Source organism: Homarus americanus, unplaced genomic scaffold (genome assembly GCF_018991925.1).
Source record: "Homarus americanus isolate GMGI-L3 unplaced genomic scaffold, GMGI_Hamer_2.0 scaffold25827, whole genome shotgun sequence".
NCBI classification, from domain to species: Eukaryota; Metazoa; Arthropoda; class Malacostraca; order Decapoda; family Nephropidae; genus Homarus; species Homarus americanus.
The window spans coordinates 7,930,332-7,947,555 of NW_024738300.1; the positions used below are offsets into that span (position 1 = coordinate 7,930,332).

Below are 17,224 nucleotides of genomic sequence, written 5' to 3' on the forward strand. Positions count from 1 at the left end.
ATCATCATTACTTTACATAAGAATATGAAAGCAACACTTATTTACTGCTCATATATATTGAAGGGTTAAATGTTGTACTCTGTATAGACAAGCAGAGAGAGAGAGAGAGAGCAGCCGAACTGCCGGATGTAAACAAACCTTAATTTCCCGCAGCTTTTTTTTTTTTAAGGGGATTAGCCCACCCGGGCATAGGTCACTGATGCACATTGGGGTCTGAGGGGCAAAAATTTAATACTCCTGTAATAATAATTCAGATACTAAGTGTAAAAAAAAAAAAAAAAAAAATCTGCCTATCTACCTATTGGGACAAACTAAAATCGCTCCGAACCACGGGAGTTTCCGGACCATAGAATGCCGGACTAGAGAGGTACAACCTGTATAATGAGAAAAGAAAGCAGCTGTGCAAGGTTCATTCGACAGCTTTATTAAACGAAGGCCTAAACCATCAACTTCAGCTACACCATCAAATTCAGCATCATAAGTAGCTTCAACAACAACTTCAGGTTCAGGAACAGTTTCAGCAACAGCTACGACATCTTTATGGAAAACTTCAGCCAGAGTTGAACCTACAGCTTCAGCCAGAGTTGAACCTGATGACTTCACCATCTGAGTAAAAACTCACACATCATCATTGGCTGACCTTATGTTTTAGACTTTACCACCATTGGTGAGTAGAATTTTTTTTTACATTCGTAAGTATTATTTAAAACACACATGAACAGTAATAAGCGTTGCTTTCATATTCTTATGTAGAGAAATGACGATATGTTTTCACATGTACACACTTCTGTACGTTGGCGTTCTCAATCCATCTCGGTTTTTCTTCAACATTAGTGGTTAGCTATTTCGATTATTCCATTTCTTAACATTACTTAAAACATACATATTCATTTTTTTACATTAATTTTACTATGGCTACGACCAGGGTCTTATTTTCTTCAGTTTCTTATGTAGAACCATCGTCACGGACTCACAGGTGTAAACACACACAAAAACAATGCCGTCTCCTCTCCTCTTGTGTGTTTTAATATTCTACGAATTATTAATGAATTGCATTGTTTATTTCGCATATATAAAGATTAATTCAATCAAATACACACAGTAGTACCCCAATTTACGCGGTCAATTGAACCCACAGGGTACCGCGTAAAGTGAACAACAGAACATATGGGATTAATTCCAATAGAGACTGGCCCGACCCCCAAACTCCACTTTTTGACGACACACAACTATGTTGTAGTAAAAATATTATCTTAACTTTATGATGGTATGCACACACAATTAATATAGAAGAGGTTAGGTTAGGAAAAATATAGGTTAAGTTAGGAAAAATAAAGGTTAGGTTAGGAAAACTAAAGGTTGGGTGTAACACTTACGTTAGTAGAAGAGATGGGTCGGCATACGGGGACGGAGGCTGGTTCCGAGGCAGAGGGCAGATTACTGGCCCTCAGGTGAATCACCATTACTAAGTGCATCACCATCACTATCAGTTACAGTTGTCAGGGCTTCCCTGCCAAATCCCTCAAAGTCACTTTCACTGTCACTATCACTGGCTCTGGCTGGCTGTGGTGGGATGCGGGCGAAGAACTCAGTAATGCTTTTTTGACGGCTAGTGTGATGTTGTCTTGATACACCTTGATGTACGGCTCCATAGCCTGCACCAGCCGGGTATGGAAGACTTCATAGCGGTCATCGTCATGGTCGTTGGAAAGGAAGAGCTTCAATTTCTCTGCACACTCGATGGCACCCTTAATATTACTATGAGTTAACTGTGTTCTTCTGAGATTGACGCACCATCTTCCTCTTCACTGACGTGATCATCTTCCAACATCTCGTCGGCAGTCATTTCAGGATCTCTGATCACCTCCAGGATGTCTTCGTTGGTGGTCTCGGAGAAGCCTTCAGCTGTAATACTGTGCGCAGCTTCTCTTGCAAGGTCCAATGCCACTGTCACAGACTGAACCTCACCAGTCACAGGTTGACTCCGCCTCTCACCTGGTATGCCGTGCAACACATGCCTCCATGCGTGACGAATCGTAGCTATAGACAGCTGATCCCATGCCTCCACCAAGAAGTCTACAGCTTGTTTGACGTTAAATTTCTTCCAAAACTGTTTGACGAGAACTTCTTGAGTCGCCACCTCTTGTTCCTTGTCCTCGTCGCTTTTACTCTCGCTGTCGGTGTCACCCAGCTTACGCAACTCATCCTTGGTGTTGGTACAGTCGTTCAGGAGCTTGAATTTCTTTGCCGAGTATGCAGCTTTAACATAGCAGATCAACTCCTGGTCCATGGGCTGGATTAATGACGTAGTGTTGGGAGGAAGGAAGACCACTTTTACTTTGGGGTGACGATCCATAAGTAGGGGCGAGTGTCCTGGTGCGTTGTCAAGGAGCAACAAAATCTTGAATGGAACATTTTTTTGCTCGCAGAATTTCTTCACGTCGGGAATGAAACAGTCATCAAACCAGGAGAGTGACAGAGCAGAGAACATCCACGCCTTGCATGCGGTCAGCCAGTGGACATTAATCTTGCTCATGTCCACGTTCTTGTGGCGTGCGGCTTGCGGGCTGTGTGAATCACCGATAACTTTGTTTTACAGGTACCGGAGGCATTGGTGGTAAAGAGGACAGTGATGCGCTCCTTCTGCAACTTCCGACCCCGAACCTTGCTGGCAGACTGGACAACAAAGGTCTTGGTAGGCAGCTTTTTCCAAAAAAGGCCGGATTCGTCCATGTTGAACACCTGGTCGTCAGTGAACTGCCCTTCCTCCATAACTTCACGTAAGAACGGAGGAAAATCTCTAGCCGCCACACGGTCAGCACTCGCTTCTTCACCGCCAATGTTGATGTTGGTGATATTGTTCCTCCTCTTAAACCTATGCAGCCAACCAGAGGAAGCATTGAAGGGTTTGGGCTCTGCAATTCCCATCTTACGTGACACTGCTGCGTACAGTTCACGTGCGTACTCTTGAACAGATCGCGTGTCCAACGCCATGTTGCGTCGCGCCTGACGAATCAAATAACTCACCAGCAAATTTTCCACCTTTAGCAGCACCCTGTTCTGGCAATACTTGATCATTGAGGCACCTGCAGACTTTGTGATTCTCATGTGCTCTTTGATCTTGGCTGCATCCTTCTTAATAGTACGAATCGTAGATTCGTTCACTCCATGCTGGCGCGCAAGATCAGCTTGACGTGTTCCTTTCTCCAAATCTTGAATTATCTGGTATTTCACTTCGTAGCTTAAGGAACGTCGTGTCTTCTTTGGCTTAGGGCGGCTGGGTCCAGCTAGCAGTGGAGGGAGGTAGGGATGGCATGGCCAATCACAGTCAGATACGTCATATGACGTCACTGATAACGCAACAGACACATGCACTGCGCAACCTTACCGCGCGGCTTGCCCAGGCGGAGGCGGGAGGGACGAATCTAAAAATAGCATCAAGCCAGACACTCTGCGCGTATATGGGTAGATGAACCGCAGAAAGTGAAAGTTCGGTTCTGGCGAGGCACCGCGTAAATGAGAAAACGCGGAAAGTGAAACTGCGTAAAGCGGGGTAATACTGTATTCAGTAATAAACAATAATGAATCTTTTGTACATATTCTTAAAATAAATGATGCCGTTTCCTTGAGTGCGCATGTATACGTTGGCGCTCCACTATGTCACTATTTTTTCTTTAACATCAGTGGTTACTTCTACTGTACATTAAAAAACATTAATTAAAACACATATTTTGTACATTAATTTTACTACAACAACAACCACCAGGGTGTTATTTTCTTCAGTTTCAGATGAATAACTGACATTATTGGTGTAAAAAGCCACACAAAAGTTATGAAAAGGTCACACTTTGGAATGCATCTCATTATTATTGATTCACAATAAGATGATTCACCTTACACTGCATTATTGGAGGACACATTACCGTCGTTATTCGAGGCTTTACTGTCCAGTTTCACATATGGGAAGAAAGGTTCCAAGCCACTCAGGCCTATACTTGGTCAGCTGCCCTTCACTAATTACCTCAAGTTTATGAAGCCAGCAGGAAACAAGTGGTGGTAGTCCAAGTTCCAGCTTCTATTGTGGACAAATCTCTCCTCAGGGAAATTAGTCCTATTTTTAAGCCATTTATAACAAGAGACAACAATACCAATTTTACAAACTTTCTAACACCAGACAGTTCACCAGAGTACTTTGCTTGTCCAAATAAATAGCTTGTGAATGTATGAGCTGAGGACCAGTCATCTTTTGTGGAGCACAAGTAATGGACACATCCCGAATGAAAGCAAATGAACTCTTTAAGTATCACATTAGACTGGATTTCTACACATGTGCTCTGGGTTACTGATTAGAATGATTTCTAAATTGCACCCAACCATGACTCTGAAAAAAGTGAGCAACCACAAAAAAAGTGTATGTTCAAAAACCTACATAACAATTGAAAAATGTACAAAGAGCAGAGTTAAAAGTAAAGCACAACAGTAAGGAGAAAAACTAATATGTGAAGTTTATCACTATAAAAGATGTGCCAAACTTATGTTGAAACTGTACTACATACGCCACCATACTGTTTGGCAGAGAGCGTCAAGACTAAAGTTACACATGTGCAGCTCTCACCTTAAAGTTTACCAGATGTGAAGCTCCACCAATGGCAGCACTCTCGACTGAGGATGCCCCTCGATATCCAAAGTCATGCAGCTGAAAACATAAATGTATTATAGTATACTGTACCTGTATGTATAATATATAAAAATATAGTTTACATTTTTTATTATCCCTTAAATGGTGGCCATCATCTGTGGAAGTTTCACGTCTCTGCATTTCACTTTTGTATACAGTACAGTATATGGGGTATGTTTTAGGCTTCTGTTAAAGGTTAAACCAAAACAAATAAATGTAATTTCTGGATCAACTCTGGTGTGCACCTTAGTGGACACTCCCTGTGAGTAAGAACCTGGTTGCATGATGGCTGTTGTGGGTCGAGTCCTGGGGAATGGTGTAATGCAATAACATCCGAGGAACACCTTTCGAAGACATAGGACTTGTGTCCTACCTGGGCAAATGCTCAAAATGTAGGTGTAAACCTAAGACACAAGCCCTGTTAAAATAGGCACATTAAATTTATCATAACAGGACCCAGTTAATTCCTTGGAAATAATCTGAATAAAGATCTCACTTGGAACTGAATGTCAGCTAAATTAACCAATTCAACTGACTTCTGAGCCAGTTTGGAGTTCTTTATATTAATTAGTTCAACATACAGTGCAGCGCTTCCTCAAAAGCACTCTCTAGAAAAATGACAAGATCATCCGGCTATAAATAGAGATCTTGGTACAGTATAATTTCATTAGGAAGTGATCATCAACCATATTAACCTGTATAATTAATGTTGATGTTAGTTTATATTGTTTCTGGAAAAAAACAACTCACTCTTACAAGGTTATAATTTGTTTACATCACTATGTTGACGTAAAAGTACAATAGCTTTTTTTGTCCATTTGTTGAATAAGTTTTAGTAGATATTCCTGGAATCATTTCCTCTGGTATCTTCAAAACCTCTGAGCCATCTGTGTAAACATGTAGTGAGAACCCTGTAGTTTTGGCAGAAGAATTAAAGATAATTCAAGTGCTGTACTGAGAAATTCCTGGCCTACTGAAGGTATCTCAAGCCAGCTGTTCACAACATGAGGTTCAAGTTGTGTAGTGTCCTGTTGTAAAGACTGTGAACAACATGAAATATGACGCATGACAACAAGAAACACAAATCAACCATAAAATCACATGTTTTAGGCACACTGCTTTTACATAATTATACACAACAGTTGTAAACCAAGGGTAAAATTAAAACCTCCGAATATTTATATTATTTTTACATCCTTATTCTGTAACCTCAAAATTAATGAGTTACTGTAACCATTTAACCTCCACTTTGATTACAACACTCCATATCAATTCAGCGTTCATACCAGAATGAGTCATCAGGCTCGCACTCTACCGTACATGAGCCTCCGTCAGTCTTCCAGCATGATTAACATGTACACTCTTGACCTTACCGACTCACATATCTATATAAACTGTCCCTCACTCTCTTGCCCCCCATTCCACCAAGCATGTAATCATTTGCACATATAACATAATTTGACAACTTTGGTAAAAGATGTCACTGGGTAATCTTACCAAGAAAGGAAGAGACTCCAGGTTGTCGTGTGTGTCCTTGAGGTACTGATGAATGATTTGCTTCTGGATTCGTGAGTTTGTTGCCACAGTCATAGGATACCATACTTGTACAAATATTGTCTGTAAAAAGGACAGTTCACTGTAATTAATACAAGGAAAAACTAGGAATAAAGGGTTGTACCATACTTGTCTCTCACTGCAATGATAACTGCCAAAAACAACAAAAATTAAACAGAAATGCAATTATTCAGAAAATGTTGTGGAGACAAAAGTATTAAGAAACAATATACATACCAAATACTAGATCAAGTATCCAGGAAAAGAAGTGATCACCTGAAGAATCTCCACCCCAGTTTACTTCACCTAAAGATTAACCACACTAACCTAACCTCATCCCTCTAATAGCATTAGGGTGGCTAACCTTTAGATGATATTAGCTGGGGTGGAGATTCTTCAGGTGATTCCAAAATTATCATAAAAATAACCATGGAAAGAAACTAAAGCAACTCTAGACACTAAATTAATAAAACTAATTCCTCACTGCCAAAATTTCACACGCCTGGCATTTCAAAATTCTAAAGTTTACAGGTAATAATTTTTAATATTTACACCTATACTACTAAAATCTCTAAGCTAACTGCTGAATAGAGTCAGACAATGTCGATAAATGAACAGTTGCTACAGCCTGGGCAGAATCACCATTAAAAACATTTTCTCTGTATTTAATGTGTCAGAATCAGCTTTAAAAACACACATTCTCTCTTTATTTAATGTGTCAGAATCAGCTTTAAAAACACACATTCTCTCTTCATTTAATGTGTCAGAATCAGCTTTAAAAACAACCATTCTCTTTATTTAATGTGTCAGAATCAGCTTTAAAAACACACATTCTCTCTTCATTTAATGTGTCAAAATCAGCTTTAAAAACACACATTCACTCTTCATTTAATGTGTCAGAATCAGCTTTAAAAACACACATTCTCTTTATTTAATGTGTCAGAATCAGCTTTAAATGCACACATTCTCTCTTTATTTAATGTGTCAGAATCAGCTTTAAAAAAACACATTCTCTCTTCATTTAATGTGTCAGAATCAGCTTTAAAAACACACATTCTCTTTATTTAATGTGTCAGAATCAGCTTTAAATGCACACATTCTCTCTTTATTTAATGTGTCAGAATCAGCTTTAAAAAAACACATTCTCTCTTCATTTAATGTGTCAAAATCAGCTTTAAAAACACACATTCTCTTTATTTAATGTGTCAGAATCAGCTTTAAAAACACACATTCTCTTTATTTAATGTGTCAGAATCAGCTTTAAATGCACACATTCACTCTTTATTTAATGTGTCAGAATCAGCTTTAAATGCACACATTCTCTCTTTATTTAATGTGTCAAAATCAGCTTTAAAAACACACATTCTCTTTATTTAATGTGTCAGAATCAGCTTTAAAAACACACATTCTCTTTATTTAATGTGTCAGAATCAGCTTTAAATGCACACATTCACTCTTTATTTAATGTGTCAGAATCAGCTTTAAATGCACACATTCTCTCTTTATTTAATGTGTCAGAATCAGCTTTAAATGCACACATTCACTCTTTATTTAATGTGTCAGAATCAGCTTTAAAAACACACATTCTCTCTTCATTTAATGTGTCAGAATCAGCTTTAAAAACACACATTCTCTTTATTTAATGTCATTCACTAATTAAAATTCCAAATACCAGATAGTTATAAGTTCTTCCTGCCTTATTGACAAACATATGAGTTCTTACCTCAAAGTAATTAGTGACCCAGGGCACCATGGGATCGGTGCTCTCAACAGTAAAAAGAACGTTTTTTGTGGGCACAACTGTTCCCTCAGGTACAGCACAAACACGCAGGGGTAACCTTCCACCATGACGCTGGAATATACTGTACACTAGTAGGTGATTCATCATTAACGGACATATTAAAATACTTAAGCAGAAATAACAATGAGAGTGTGAGGTAGAGACACTGTGTGAAGAGAATAAAGGGCAGTGATAATTAACTTCTTATCCTTGGCTCTATATAAAGCAATATATACAGTATACCTATATATTGAGTGTTAGGTAAAGTTACCATCATATTTGAATGATATTGTAGATAAGAGACATCACCAATATTTGTATTTTCGGTATCACGAATTATAATACAAGAAGTTTATTTATATCACAAATTTTTAAGTCAAGCAACTCAACTGTGCTCATTATATCTTATTTATTAGCCCAATTGGGTGTATAAATTACCATAAATATATTGATTAGTGATAATATTTGACCAAAAGCAAACATCCACTTGCTTGTGAATCACTACACAATTTGGTGCTTATAGGTTTACTGGTCTTGGAAAAATGGTTTTGTCCCTTCTGAATTTAAAAAACAAACAACAGATCGTGGTTCTTCCAAAGTACAAACTTCAAGTGGAGCGCTCATCGAATGAACTGACTAAACAGATGAAGATGTAGTTCATGCAAGTCTATACATAACATGATCGCAGAGCTTGCCCCTCCTCTTTGTCGTCTACATCAAAAAGTCTCGTTACTAATTGAATGACCCTCATATTGAGTATGTTACTTCACAAGTACAGTACCCCTTGACACTGCCAGGGTGAGAGGTAGACACAACCTTTTATTTACCTGTCATGCATATCTTTGCCAGCCAAGGTAATATAATAATAATAATAAGCATGACTTTCAGACATGCGAGATGGACATGACCGTACTAAAGCATACATATATACTGTACAGTACAGTGCACACATTACTACACACACACCCACACTATCTCCCTAACTCACAAATTCTAAATTATTAGTGTATGTACGGTATTTGCAACCATGTGCCTCACAAGGGGAGTTGGGCCACTGCATGCAATCCTTTGTAACTCAAGTCATTATTCTCACAATTACTTAATTAGGCGATATATATCAAAAAACTAATTTTTACACCATTGTCTTCATGGTGGCATTAACTATGTTTAACATTATATTCAGTCTTACTCAAAGATACAGTATACTGTAAATGTAGCAGACAATGAGAGATTTTATTATACAGTGACCCCTCTGTTAACGAACTCAATCCGTTCCAGAAGGTCGTTCGTTAACCGAAACCATTGTTTCAATGGGTTTTTGGGTAATTGGTTCCAGCTCACCGAAAATTTCCTAAATTCAACAAAAATGGTAGAAAAGTTCACTTACTTTGAGGTGTGTATGTAGAAGGCTCCTGGATGATGATGATGATGGGATTTAGAATGGGGGTGGAGGAGAAGGAAGAAGAGAAGGCATTGGGGTGGAAGAGAAGTCACCCCATGGCGCCATTTCACCCATAAAATTTTAGCTCTCTTGGTGTAATTCAAGATTATTTTCTTTAAATCAACACTGCACTGCACTATTTATTGTCAATATGTAAAATATATTTCAAAATGACCAATAATTTGCTTGGAAACACAGAAAAAAGCATTTAGTTGAAGAGTCTCAAGCAAGATGTTACCTCCAGTGAAAACAGAGAGAGACTAACTCCTGTTTGCTGTGTTAAGAGGCTGGATGCCGCGCATTAAACTAGTCACTTTACCTTCAATTATGTTCAATAATTGTTAAAATGACTAAAAAATTGAATATTAAACTTTTAAAATTATTGAATAGTATAAACTTCTTGATATTTACTAAAATAGTAAGGAATTTAAGCCCTAGAACCGATTAATGTATTGGCGGACTGATACTAAAGCTGGTTGCCCAGTCAGTGCAAGCGAAAACATGTTGAGGTCGGTTCGTAAGAACTTCGTTAACCGAATTTTTTTTCGTTAACCGAATTGAAGATCCTTATGGAAGGCAGTTCGTTAATCGAAATTACGTTAACCGAGGTGTTCGTTAAACGAGGGGTCACTGTAAACTAACTCTTTGTACAGTGACTTGCCTCTCACCACCACAACTGTGACTTGCCTCCTACCACCACAACCTGGGTTCCATTTCCATTTGGGTTAGATGTGAGAATGGTGTTGTCTGCTGTGACTTTGTCAAATATCCCAAGTTTTCACTGAGTCCTTCAGTTTCCTCCTACACTGAATCACGAACCACAGTGATGAAGAACAAGGATACCCAGCTCGACGATGGAAATGTGATTGACTGAACTTTCATTAACCCTAAAGCAGATCTGTATTAATTTCATCACTAAAGAGTTGCTGCAGTATGCCCTGTTTGTTTAACAAATTATACAGTAAGCCACTGCTCCCCACCCTTTTCATAATCTCTCTGGACACTTTAATTAAAACATTTAGTGATGACCCTGTGTAGGACTTCCTAATGTGTACATAATATATTTTTTTATAGTAAGGGAGCTCATAAACTAATTAACTTAATGGAATATTCAAGGATGATGAAAGTACTGTAGTGAAAATTAGTACAATATTGTAACACTAATATGTTTTGTTACATGAAGAAAAAATACTGACACCTTTTGATTACCGTATATAAATATTATTACTGTATTGTTCAGAATATTCAAACTGATTAGGGGGGTATATGTTGTTAATTTATCATTGTACTCACTGTACCACTTATCAGCTTACTTGCCATTTGGGCAGTTGGTCTGTTCTTTGTTATTTTGCGAGGAAGTTTATTGTCTAATGTTGGTACAGGAGGAAACTGTGGAGCACCCAGAGAAAACCTGTGAAGCTTGGTAGAGTCACAATGGATAACACCCCTCTCACATGTGTCTGGGCCAGGACTTGAACCCAAGACACAGCTGAGAGAGATGTTTTGTCAGATGCATTAGTCTGTGCTATAATTACCTAAGCCTCATGAACTCATTTTTTTCTACACCTCTCCTTGTTTCCCAAGTTCAAGGAGAATCACAGCTACCGCTCCTTAGTCTTTGAATAATTTAATTAATTCCCTAAATGAGAATTAAACTCAGAGACATCAATTTTAACATTACAAAGTCACATTCACCAGACTTCACTCACTTAGGTACAGCAATGTTCTTTCCTTTATTGGGTGCGAAGTTGCTCTGAAATTAACCTGAAGATTAGCTCCCCTGGCTTATTTCACCTGGTGATCAAACACCTAAAACCTATCCCCCCCCCCCCAATAGTGGTTAGGTTTTAATGGATTAATCCTAAGGTGAAGCAAGATGATGTGGGGTAATCTTCAAGTGTTCCTTCCTTTTATATCAGGGTGACACAAACAAGGCAATAGCTGTTCCTCATTTGTCAGAAGTGAATTGGTGTAGAAATTCTGTGCGTGTCTTAATATGCAAGAATCAGAGTGACAGTATAAACAGCTATTAATGTATAAACTAACCTGCCTGGTGTATATGCAGGGCAGCTACACAATGGTTTACACAACATTAAAAGGCAATAAAAAAAATTAATTAAAGAAGCATGAAATACACAATAGACAACACCCATCCCATTTTCTATATAACACATGATACTCTAAGATTCTTCCCATTTTGTAAAAAAAAGCAACCTTCTTCCCATTTTCTGTCAGTACAAACAACATTCTTCCCATTTTCTGTTACAAGCAACATTCATCCCATTTTCTGTTACAACAAGCAACATCCTTCCCATCTTCTGTTGTAACAAGCAACATTCTTCCCATTTTCTGTTGTAACAAGCAACATTCTTCCCATTTTCTGTCAGTACAAACATTCTTCCCATTTTCTGTTACAACAAGCAACATTTACCATTTTCTATAAGGAAAAATAAAACTTGTGTTAAAACTACTGTACCAACATCCTTTCCATTTTCAATACAGGAGACAACACCTTTCCTGTTTTCAGTATAACCAACATCCTTATTCTCTTCATTATAGAAGGCAAATCCATTGTACAGTCTCGTTCAAGATTCTTCGAACTGCTGGAGACAGCTGGCAACTCAAGGCCGTTTGTTTACTATAGTACATAGTATAATATAATACGAAACAACAAAGCCAAACCATTAATTAAGCAACAGTGAACTAAGTAATCAATCACCAATAACCTTTTACAATCATTCATAATTTTTACTACGCACTATAGTAAACAAACGGCCTTGAGTTGCCAGGTGTTTCCGGCAGTGTTCGAAGAATCTTGAACGCGACTGTACAACTGGTGACATACATATCCTCTATTTTCAGTGTAAACCAGCCAATATCCTTCTCATGTTCAATGTATACCAGACATCATACTCATTATCAAAGTAAGAAACAAATTCTTTCCATTTTCTATAGCTGTAACAGGCATCAGACTTCCCATTCTCATGTATATCAGGCAACATCCTTCCCTTTGGCAAAATACCAGGCAACAAATTCCCCATTATAAGTGTACACCAGGCAACACCCTTTCCAACTTCAATACTATACAGATTCTTTCCCACTTTTGGAGTACAAGAAGTAACAAACCTTAAGTCACTGTAAACACACATCACCTGAAGATTCGACCCCCCCCCCTCCCACCCAGGATATTTCGTCTAAAGATTAACCGCCCTAACGATACCTCAGGGTAGTTTAGGTTTGGTTAGACTGGATCACATTAGGTAACGTTAGATTAAATTAAGTAAAGGTAGATTATATAAGATTGTGTTAGCATTAGTGAGGTTAACTGGTTAATCTACTGGTAAAAAAAAGTCAAGTGAGGGGGGGTAATACGTAAACACGGCCACACCCATTAATCAATGCTTACCACCCACACTATCAAGGCAGTGAGGCGAGGTAATTTACTCTCCATTATCTGTTAAGGCCAAGAAATCTCTGTGTATTATCAAGTGTTTTTACAGCCAGCTTAACCCAAGTACAGGGAAAACAAGGATATTTATTGAGTGAAATCTTTTGTTATTTCTCTTATGGTCATAGTTAATTATAGTCTTTTTTTTTAACTGTATAAATAAATATATATTATATAGAATTATCCAAGAAAATATATATTAGTTCACTTGGTCTGTGTTATTGATCGTGCTTGATGTATTAACATATTAACAATGTAAACAAGAACATATAGAAGCTATGTTCCCTCAACCAAACTGTAGCTAAAATTATATGTTTTTGGGTAGTTTGACTATTGATCCGGTAAAATGATTAAAAAAATAAAAAGAAAGGCAGTCTGGGTACAATGGACCAAGGTAAAAGGCAGCCAAACTTTTAATTAATTTACCCAGAATTGAAGGATTCATGATTAATTGTCAAGAGGATGAAATACTGTAGGACAGGGGGGACCTTGTGGGGTGACAAAAAAAGAGAAAGCCACATTTTTATTTTAGATGAACTTCACAAATAGAAACCAATAACTCTTGTCATATACTACTCAAGAAAAAAATATATATTTACATACACAAATAAAGTAAATCCACCCTAAAATTTTCAGCAGTCACACAACTCCCATCACTTTACTGAGAAAAGCCAAATGATAAAACCCAACTTTACGAGGCTCACATGCCAGTGGTGAAGGTGTTGATCATGCGAACAGTTGTGACGCCACCGCACCTGTGGCAGGGAGAAGGTTTTATCCTCCTTTATTGATTTGTTTGGCTGGACAACCATTGCCAGTACTGAGAGAGTACCTGGTGTGTGCTTATAGGGAGGGAGTAAGGGGGTGGAGGTGGGGAGGTGTGGAGGGGTGAGGAGGGGAGGTGTGGAGGGGTGAGGAGGGGAGGTGTGGAGGGGTGAGGAGGGGTAAGGAAAGGTGTGGAGGGGTGGTGTGGAAGGGTGTGATGGAGAGGTGAAGAGGGAAGGTGTGGAAGGGTGAGGAGGAGTCAGTAGGCTGTACCACAAGAAGTATGATAGACTCGGTAACCTGCAGACAGTGAATAAGACTCATGCAGGAGAGAAAGAACAGACGATTGAAGGCTTTCTAAAGAGACAGTTTAATGGAGTAAATAACAAGACAGAAGTGATCAAGTAACACTCACACTGCCACACTCAACATAATCTGTAAACATTGTCACACTCAACATAATCTGTAAACACACAAAAACATTCCTACTTTTTTTGTTTTTTTCAGTATTCAAAATCTTATCTGGGTTTTTTTTTTCGATTTTTGTGTAGAAGGTTGAGTGTCTCCATTGTATTCATAGCAGAAGGGGATGATAAGGTACCTCTCATGACAATCAATGTAGATAGTGTAATATTGATAAAGATAAAGTAAGCTTTAAAAACCAAGATAAAATTTCAACCTAACTAACCTCTACTATAACTACCTATCAACAGTACAGTATACAAGTTCTGAAAAATTTTATATTTTCTTATGTGTGTTTAAAAGGAAAAACTTTGAACTGTTTTTCCCAATAAAATATACAAATTGTCAAGTGTACGGGAAAGAATAACTTTAAATAGCTTGTGTTAGTAAAACGGAATCTCCTGAAGATTAGAATACCCAGCTTATTTTACCTTAAGATCAGCCTAACCTAACCCCCCCCCCCCCAAGTACCATTAGGGTGGTTAACCTTCTGGTGAAATAAGCTAGGGTGTCTAATCTTCAGAATATGACAACAATTACATATATATATATATATATATATATATATTTATTAAAATATAATATATATATATATATATATATATATATATATATATATATATATATATATATATATATATATATATATATATATATATATATATATATATATATATATATATATATATATATAGTATATATATATGTGTGTGTGTGTGTGTGACGAATTTAGCAGCAGCAAAGAATAGAATCAGTCCAGGCTGGAAATCAACTGTGTCCAATATTCTGACACAGTAACAGTTATCGCCTCATTGATTCTCTGCTCCAGATTGAACCCTGAATTACACTTAAGATAAATCCCTCCCTGCATATATGAGCAACAGCCATACAAAACCTTCATCAGGGACTGGCAGGATCATGAGGGGGGAAAGCATAAGAACCCAAGTCAATAGAGCCTTTGTGGGGAGATGAGCTTATTAGTTACCGTAAGCAGTAATTCCCTGGAGCCATGATTGAGGTGAACAGCTCTTCTGCTCATTATTACAATACTAGTTGACAGAGACAATTATCAGCCGACTCTTTTCATCCGTTCCATAATTTTCTGCCATCAGGCAACAAACACAGAACCCTATTCCATAATCATTAACCAAGACTGAGCCAAAAATAAGTCTACCAAAACAAAGGTCAGATGCAGTTAATTTATACAAACACACATCCAAACACCATTAACTAATATGGCCTTCTTTATAAGCTAAACTCCACTCCACTGATTCCCACAAAGACCAGACAGGAAGACTCCAATTTACAAAATATTAAATATTACTACTGTGCCTCCACCTACAATTATTGCAAGATGACCTTATGTTTTTCATACAAAATAATCATGATAATGCAATGGTAATTCCAGTCAATAACTACACGTTGAGTAATGTTTATCCCCCATGTCTGTAATTCCTGTCTTTTTGTCAACTTAATACTAACTTATGTCACTCTGCCTGTAATGGATTTGATAGGGAGGAATAATCTCTGTAATGTGATGTAGAAAAAAGAGAAAAAAAAAAAGCCAAATTATAACTAAATGATATTTTTATCTCCAATATACAGAGCTTATGGAAGTTTAACACACTTTATGTCTATTTACCTATTTATTATATATATTCCCTTTCCATAATTGTGTAGGGATGATGACTGAGTACAAGAGAGATGGTAAGGGTTAGGTGCATAACAAGCAGGGACAATAGAGATAAGAAACTATGACAGACAGAACTATACACACAGAGGACAATAACCAAGAGCTCTCCTCTCACCTCTGTTAGCATTCCTGACTTAGTATTACCAGTAAGGACTGCCCTTCAAATTACATACAGTACATAATAAAATGCCAAAAATAGTACTGTTCCAATTCAAAACTTTGGGAAGGAATTCTGGCGGGTAATGCAATGTACTGTATACATAATAAACATTTACTTTCCACTAAACACAGTGACGTTGATATGAAACAGCAATTGAGGATAAGAAGTATGAAAGAATACTTCTACTGGTTGTCTCACCCTTCACTGTCATGATTTAAGTTCTCATCACGTTTTACCCTATTATTGAAATGACTATATAAGAAAAGGCATTAAGTACAATCCACTCACACATCCACAACAGCCACTCACTCCCACATCTACAACAGCCACTCACTCACTCACACATCCACAACACAGTCACTCACTCACTTACACATCCACAACAGCCACTCACTCCCACATCTACAACAGCCACTCACTCACTCACACATCCACAACACAGTCACTCACTCACTTACACATCCACAACAGCCACTCACTCCCACATCTACAACAGCCACTCACTCACTCCCACATCTACAACAGCCACTCACTCACTCACACATCCACAACACAGTCACTCACTCACACCTCTCCCACTTTAAGGTTGGTGTATAGTACATGGGAGAGGAACAGGCAAATCATACTGAGATCAGGAAGTCATTACCTTATCAACATTTGGTCAGACCCTATCCTGAAACACTCAATTTACCTGTCAGTAAAGGTAACTAGAGGTCCCCTGCCGCCAGTGTCCTCGACCGTTCTCACAACAAATGACGAGCGACACACCTTACCCACAACAATAATTAGTTCATTCATCAAATATGTCATGCAACCTGGACATGCATGCACCACTGCACCTACAAGGGAAGTCTATCACCCTTTTGTCCAAATATTTATGAAGATTAAACATTAGCAATTATGTGGAAATGATGACTACCAACCTGCATGATATCACAATATTGATTCACCAATTTAGTTAGGAAGGATTATCTCTTAATTGAATAACTTCTTCATTATAAAAACTACAACTCCCAATTTCTACAGGTACTGGACTTCTACAGATGGAAATAAGTTATGTATACCTCATTAAAAAAAAAACATAATTAAGTAAAGACAAAACTAAATTACCAACAACATTAACTGGTGAACCAAATCATAAAGCTCAGATACTTATTGAGCCATCTGGTGATTATCATGGAACTCACAGGTAATGCATTGTCACTTGGTAATTATACTTAGTCAGTAATAAACTTGAAATGTG

General features: G+C 37.8%; 1 protein-coding gene across 7 annotated transcripts in view; it reads right to left on the reverse strand.

The window, feature by feature from the left end:
- The window catches only part of LOC121873813 (nicotinamide phosphoribosyltransferase-like), a 79,430-nt gene that overhangs the window by 56,618 nt on the left and 5,588 nt on the right, over positions 1–17,224 (reverse strand). For 6 of the 7 annotated variants that reach the window (XM_042377525.1, XM_042377527.1, XM_042377526.1 and 3 more), the window contains exons 4-6: positions 7,956–8,084; positions 6,176–6,295; positions 4,616–4,696 (exon numbers count right to left, since the gene is read on the reverse strand). In XM_042377525.1, coding sequence (XP_042233459.1) covers positions 4,616–4,696; positions 6,176–6,295; positions 7,956–8,084 — 330 coding nt within the window. Of the gene's footprint in view, positions 1–4,615; positions 4,697–6,175; positions 6,296–7,955; positions 8,085–16,672; positions 16,733–17,224 lie in introns of those variants that run through there. The other variant, XM_042377529.1, reaches the window with a different exon arrangement.